The sequence below is a fragment of the Talpa occidentalis genome, unplaced genomic scaffold (genome assembly GCF_014898055.3).
Source record: "Talpa occidentalis isolate TD23 unplaced genomic scaffold, MPIMG_talOcc4v2.1 talOcc4.5, whole genome shotgun sequence".
NCBI lineage: Eukaryota > Metazoa > Chordata > Mammalia > Eulipotyphla > Talpidae > Talpa > Talpa occidentalis.
Window position 1 is genome coordinate 75,984,872 of NW_023604861.1, and position 7,730 is coordinate 75,992,601.

General features: G+C 35.6%; 1 protein-coding gene across 1 annotated transcript in view; it reads left to right on the forward strand.

The window, feature by feature from the left end:
- The window catches only part of LOC129144653 (EH domain-binding protein 1-like), a 49,457-nt gene extending 42,146 nt beyond the window's left edge, over window positions 1-7,311 (forward strand). The window contains exons 3-4 of the mRNA XM_054687744.1: window positions 6,887-7,001; window positions 7,221-7,311. Coding sequence (XP_054543719.1) covers window positions 6,887-7,001; window positions 7,221-7,311 — 206 coding nt within the window. The remainder of the gene's footprint in view (window positions 1-6,886; window positions 7,002-7,220) is intronic.
- Window positions 7,312-7,730: the final 419 nt, after the last annotated feature.

Genomic DNA, 7,730 nt, shown 5'->3' on the forward strand with positions numbered 1-7,730 from the left:
CTAGTGTGGGAAGGAACAGGTTTGCATGTTTTATTTTAGTGAAAAACTATTTTTGTCATTTCTGCCATGACTGAACTCGATAAAAAAGTATAAAGAACGCAAAACTTAACTAATTCTGGATCTTTGTCTCAATATTAAATTTGCACTGGTTAGACTTTTGCGTTTCTTACATTCTTTTAATGTGGAATTCGAGAAAAAAGAGTTTAATGTGAACTATGAAAAATATTTTACAAAACATCCTATACCTGGCACTTACTGCAAGCGGCATTGAATGAGACTACTTATCCACAGATTAAAATATATCTCTGTACAACTCAGAGTTGAAGGAGAAAAATAATAGCACTTAATAAATATTCAGTCTGAGGAAGGTTTTAGGTTTGTGTATCATTTGTTTAGAGTAGCTTAAAGTTAAAGAGAAAAGTCAGTTATGAGTCCTAAAATCAATGTAACCTAAAGGTTCTTTTAAGTGTTTAATGATTTAGTAATTAGCATATTGATGAACTTTTCCAACTTGCCTAGGGAAAAAGAACATGATTTAGAACGACGGTATGAGCTTCTGAATCGGGAATTGCGGGCAATGCTAGCCATTGAAGGTAAGAAATGCTATGATAAAGTGAGGTATGTGAGGTGTCAGTTGTCAAAGGGATTTAAAGAGTGTAATCAATTTCTGGTCTCACTAGGTGTAGTCTGACTAGGGGCCTACAGAAATTGCAGGTCAAAGCAATGGTCACATAAAATGTAAGGACCCTAATACAGTTAGATAATCATTATGTCTGCTATTAAACACAGATGTGTCTTAACTTTTGTCAGTAAGTTTAAATGTCCATAAAACAGAATATATAAGGAGTTAAATAACTTAATGACATTTTACTTACATGCAATTTAAAGTTGTTTCTACTGAGAAAGGTTTGGAAAAGATTTATTTTGATTTTTCACAGCCAAACTCTAGAGTTTACCTTATTTTATCATCGCTATCAACACTGAAATATGTCATTGTCCTGTCTTTTATAGTTCTTAAGTTTCCAACTCCCTTAAGTGAATGCTCAGGCAAAGATTGGCATAGAGATAAGTGAAACACTTTCACATTTTTCATAAAGGTTCTAAATGAATTATATAGTAATTCTAAGCAGGGTTCACAGTATCACTAAACATCCGCTAGCTTAACTGTGGCATTTACCATATATGATTATATTTTTAAAATTTCTTAAGTGTTTTTTAATAGTATTCTCCTTATACCTCTTAGCTGAAAATGTCTTATAGTTCAAAGATGTCTGCTTGAAAGCTAATCCTTTGGGCTCTGTAAAATGGACCTTTTGTCTAATCAATGCAAATTGATTTTCCTATTCTATTTTGACCTCTTAACCCATTGACTGTTCATGGTAATTTTTTTTCTTCACCTGATAAGGTACCTGATCTATAATTCTAATTAGTTCAGAAACTAGAAATTTAAGTTTGTAAGGAAAAGCTAAATGAAACCATATGTTTAGAAAATATTTAAGTTAATACTGTTACTAAAATATATGCTATTTAACCAAATGGTATCTTATACATTTATAGAAGTTTTATTTTTAATTACTTTTATATACATAATCTCATTTGATAAAAATGACTGACAACATTTATATCATTTCTATATCCCCATTTAAAAATCAAATTTACTTTATTTAAAAGGCTTCAGATAGCGAATTTCCTTCAAATTGCTATCCAAATATATCAAATTATACCATTAATAATGACAATCAGTTTTGCTAAATTCCTTCAGTTCTGTGAAACTCACCACTTGGAATAAAATGTACATGTGTACGAAGTGTTATTTTCCCTCCATGTAAGTTTTGTAGTCATAGTATAGTCTTTAAAGGAGATAAGAAAGCTCACCAATTAGAAAGTAGGTATAGCAAATATTTATGTAGTATTTATAATATATAGTGTATGTGTATATGTGTAACATATATGATATAAAACTCAGTTTTTTGGTAAATACATTATACACTACACTTAATAGAGTATTGAATTTTTTTTTACCCACTCTTCCATGTGTAGTCAGTTAAATCATCTCTGAAATATAATTTGATACAATATAGTTCACTTGTAAGGCAGATACTGTTTCTATCCCAAAGCCAATATTATTACCATATACCCTTTTGCAAAGAGGGTCTTGATACATCTTAAAAGATCCTAGTTTCATTGACAATATTATTCCTATATAGGAGACTTACAGTATTAAGTAATCTAACATTTTATATGCCTGCTCTCCTTTGTTATGTAGATAGAAGACCAATAGAAAGTTGCTTTAGAAAAAGAGGGGGGGAAATGTTTTTCTTTTTTAATACAATTGTTGGTTTTTTGAGATTTTCTTCTCTTTTATTTTTTAATTGAAATCATTGTCCCATGTGACATTTTCTAATGTTTGATGATTTTGTAAGGCTGGTTTTGGGGGGTGGGGGTGAAAAGGAGACTTGAAAAAAGAAGTTGCCTGTTAATTGTAAATAAAAAGTTTCTTAGAGAGAGACCTGTCCCATTAGTTTGGGCAGAACATGGGCAGGGCTGTCCTGGAGAGGTACGATAACGGTATTGGTCAGTTCTGTAGAGACTGTGTCCTCTGAGCCAACCCTGGAATGGACGCTCATGCAGTTCATTAGGGTTCAGTAGGGTTTTAACTGTTGAATCACCACAGAAAAGCACATGAATAAATTATAATGGTTGGTTTGGCTTTGCTTCCCTTTGTTTTAAAGTTGATTTCTTTTCCTGTCTTTTCTACTTAGCAGCCTTAAGGTGGTTTCAGCAATAAATAAACTTAAAATCTTTTCAAATAAATCAGTTGCTGACATCATTCACCAAGAGGAAAACGCAGAATATTAACAGCCATAGCACATTGAAAGAAATATTAATAGCTTAGTTTGAGAGCAAAAAAAATAATAATATACAGTATATCCATTCTTCTGAAAATCCATAATCACTTTGGCCTGTTTTTTACCTTTGTTTCCCTGAGGTGTTTTTCATAGCAGGAGTTTCATTCTACTGAGCTAAGTTGTAGGATCCCTTAAGCTAACAAACATCTTTTAGATACTTTTCCTATAGGTTTTTCATTCCAGATTATTTAATGCCCCCTCAGGAAAGATAAATTCATTTCTGCACACATTGGGGTGGGCTTTTAGAAAGTGGTGTGTTCATTTTCTGCACAAGAAATGGATCTTCTCTAGGATTTTGTACATCTTGATTTGTTCTTGGCTTCGAGTTTGAAGTGGGTGCTCTTCTAAAGGGATTTATGCGTAGGTTCACTATTTTTGTAGTTATGGTTTATATGATAAGCTTTTTATATTTAAAATCAATATGTAATCCTGTGGAGGAGCTTATCCCCTAAAACCCCATTTGTAAATCTATTTTAGCTTTGTTACACAGCACAGCCACAGTCTTCCATAGATTGATTAGGTACAGCAGTAGAATCCTATCAAATGGCCTGCTCTGATGATGATGCAAACTCTTTCAGGATTGCTAGTTGACTGGAACTAAAGATAAGACTTGACTGCAATCCCCCAATGTGCTCTTTACAAAACTAGTGTTAATTTTCATCAAAGTGCCAGGCTTATTTATAGTGGCAAGGTTGAAGGTTTGCTATAAGAACTTTAGGTCCTTTCTATTAAAGTGTTTATAGGTATTTCTTTTGCCTTTTTTCCAAGGTAATTATCAACTTCAGCAAATAAACTGAATCGGGAATGAATAATTGGCCCTATATATAAAAAAGTGTTTTTAAAATTAACAAAACAGCTCAGTGCAGATGGACATAAACAGAATCTCTTTATTTCAACACTTTGGCTCAAATGCAGCATCAAAACTTAATCCTATTTGTTGCGAAGAGGATATTGCTTTTGTAGAAAGCACACTCTTGAAATCTTTAAATTAATCAGAACCTGCATTGTAGTGTCCCAAGCCAGGCAGTGCATCTACTTAGTTGTGACTGATGTTATAGGTGAGTAATCCTTTATGAAAATGCATAACAGGTAACAACATATAAACTTACATGCACATTTTTAAAACATGACATCTACATGAAGCTATTTTCAAAAGGATTTGTAAAAATTTAGGCTTGAACATAGAAATGTGCATCTTGATCAGGTTTAATATAGTAATTTTTTTAAATCATTAAAATAGTTTAATTTCATGAATTAGCATTCAAATATGTATGTATAAATTTATTCTCATGAGAAAGCAAATGCAGAGTAAAAGCAGTTTTGCTAGTGTAAATCTAACTGCACTTAACTATTTCTTCTACAATTGACTGATAATTTGTAGATAGACATTAAAGTAATAAACATAGAAGTAATAGGAAATAGTCTCTAAATTTATGCTGGAACATTTTAAATTCTAAACTCAGTTAAATTTGACTGTGAAATGAAAATTACTAAAATATTCGCAACTTAAAATGTTTTTGTTACGATTATGGGAAATGTCATTACTGAGCTAGTAAAAAGTTAAGATTTTTAAAATTATTTAATACTTCAGGGGTTAAAAAATAAGCTACTCTCTTATTCACATTGTGAAACCCTTATTTTTTGAAAATACATAAATCTTGATATTTTAAACTACTAATTAAAACCTTAAAAGTGACCAGTCAAGTACAGAGGAAGAATGATTTCATTAAGAAAATTACGTGCCTTTTGTTAATATTTATTTTTTCTTGTTTTAAAATATATTGTACTTTTCAATTTCATTATATTTTTAAGTGTATGGTAGAGAAAATTTATTTTCCAGTTGAAAGCTCTTATCAGAATGTCTTGGAAGCAAGGAATTATAAATGAAAGATTATGAACAAAATTATTTCTTGAAGTTGGAAATGGAAAAATCAATATTCATCAAAACATAATCTGAATTATAAAATTTAGTTACAAATCTTTTACAAATTTAGGAGGTTTTTCTGTGAGTTAATATTTCTGGAGCTACAGTTACCTGAAATTAGACTAGATGACCTTTAAGATCTTTCTAACCCAGAATCTATTAATTTATTTGCTGGGTAGAATGAGACTGATTAAGAACAAGCACCAGATTAGGAAAATGTCCAGCATTCCTGACCTCAGTTGAATTTAAATCCTAAGAATAAAATTGTGATAGATACAACTTTAATTTTGCTGTTTTGATATTTTTACATAAATTCTTACATTTAGAAAAAACTTTCTGCAGTAACAATCTCTTTACTCGTCTCCATGCTTTAGAATATCTGTCTTTAAAAAAATAAGGGTGTAATGTGACCAGTTATTTAATGTATTACTTGTGTGATGTTTTGTATTAAATGTGGATATTTAATATGACGTGTTTCATATATATATGAAAGTGTGTATGTATTTGAGCTTATAATGAAAGGAATAGTGGTAAAATTGAAGAAACCATTCGAGCTTTTTGCTGCTATTCTAACCTTTATTACATGATGATGCATCTAATTTTTAATTTGTAAATACAAGATAGAATTCCCTCTAGCACCATTTGCTTTCATAAAGCTGCTGAGCAGTTTGCTGTCTTGAATAAATTTTGCTTTGGAGGGGGTCGGGGGGATTTGAACCAGCACATTCTTGTGTGATTTGTGAAGATTCACATGGTAACCAGCGGTGTGCATTGTTAGGTTTATCTGAATAAGCACCAGCCATGTGAGTTTTAACATGATTGCCCAGGGCAATGGAGAGAGAAGAGAGAAACCCGAAAGGATTGCACTCCTCTCTGTTTTTTGGAAAGTGCATTCGCTGGGGGAGGGGGCTGTATGAGTCAGTGGCCAAGGATTTTTTTTTTTTTTTTTTTTTTTTTTTTTAAAGCTGGTGTCCTGTTTCCCTCTAGGTCCTCATTTGTTCTGCTATCTGCCTCATCATCTACTTCTTCTTTTCATTGTTTACCTTCCTAATGAGGGAGGCGGGGTAGACTGGGGGTTGATTGACAACTACAAGCCCTTACAGTCTGGCCAGAGAGCAGTTGGCTTTGGTTTCAAAAGTGCTTTAAATGTTCGATTTGGTCCTGTTTTTATTAAACGAAACTGCTGCTCATCTTAAGGAAATTATCAGACCAGCAAAGATTAGGAAACATATTATTGGGGACTAAAACCTTTTTTGAAAAAAACTGCCCCTACCCACGGAAAGAGCACTGCCCAACGGATTTTCCAACCTTTAACGTGGAACTTCAAAAAGAAGTATGTAATTTCTCCTTTGCAAAAGTGCTTTGATTTGAAACCACCCAGCAAACCTCTCCAAAAGAAAACTGGCTGTGATGCGATCGAGAGCTGCAGTGTAATATTGCAGAGCAAATTTATTTTTTACTTCAAAGAAAAATGCTAATTAGCCGATTCACTACTTTTAAAGTTATTGTGAAGCATATGGCGCCCAGTGTGAGATACATCCAACTGCTAAAATAGAGCGAAGAGGAAATTAGCGAAGAATAGGCTGTATGGGGTGAGCGTGGGGGTGGGGAGGAGGATAGGTTCTCAGGCAGATTCTCTAGCCCTTTCAGAATGATTTTATCGCCCATCTCTGCTTCCCGCCTCCTCATTTACCCACTCACCCCTCCACCAGCCCTTCGGCCGACCTCTCCCCGGCCTCCTGCTCTCCCTCCCCCACTTTGGTTGAAATCAGGTGCGCACCTCCAGCTGGCCACAGGCTCACACCTGGTGTGTTTTGCAGGTTCCTGCTCAGCCGTAGCCATCTCTGTCTGCGGGAAATATTTAGAAAGGAGGGTCTTAGGGGTGAAATCCTCAACACAACGACCAGATTGCCCATAAAACATTAGCTAGCGTCTCTAAAATAGGGTTTGCGGAGAAATACAAGGAAACTGGAAAAGGCGGGAAGGGGAGGGAGGGGGGCTTAGTGTGTGCGGAGGCCCTGCGGGTGGGTAACGAGCCTCCCGTCCCCTGCAGACTGGCAGAAGACGGAGGCCCAGAAGCGTCGAGAGCAACTCCTGCTGGATGAGCTGGTGGCCCTGGTGAACAAGCGCGATGCGCTCGTCAGGGACCTGGACGCGCAGGAAAAGCAGTGAGTGGGCGATGGGCTCCGGGTGGAGGCTCTGCCTCCTGCTGAGAGGCTTGAGAAGTTCGCGGAAAGTTGGGCCAGAGGTCTTCGCAGGGCCCGGCAGCCTTCCGCTGGCCCCGGGGTCCCCACCACCGCTGGGACGCGGAATGCGTTGCGAGAGCGCGGTGCTGGTCTGTCTTCCACGAAGAAAAATAATTTGTTTCCTATTTGTCTGACTTCCAGGGCCGAAGAAGAAGATGAGCATTTGGAGCGAACTCTGGAGCAAAACAAAGGCAAGATGGCCAAGAAAGAAGAGAAATGTGTTCTCCAATAGCAGCCGATCCAAATCTTTCCCAACATTTTAGAGTCTTTGGTCCCACGACCAGAAAAAAGTCAGACTCCTTGTTGATTTAAAACTTTTTTTTGGCTGGATTGTACTTCTACCACCACCACCAACCACCCCCTTTCCTCCCTCCTTTCCAGATAATATACAGAACTCCAAAATAGCTTTGTTTAAGGATTTTTTTATGTGAGTTAATCATTTCCTTGAAATCATGTGAAATAGATTTGCACACATACCTTGTGAGTAATTGGTATTGGGAGTGTTCACGAATCTGTTCAGAGCAGAAGGAAAAGAAAACCCTCCATTTCCCTCAGTTTTTGTTGGGAGGAAAATTTGAAGACTTTTTTGTTGTTGTTAATAGAATAATGATGGTGGGAGGGGGGGTAAGAGGGAGATAAGAAAATCATCAT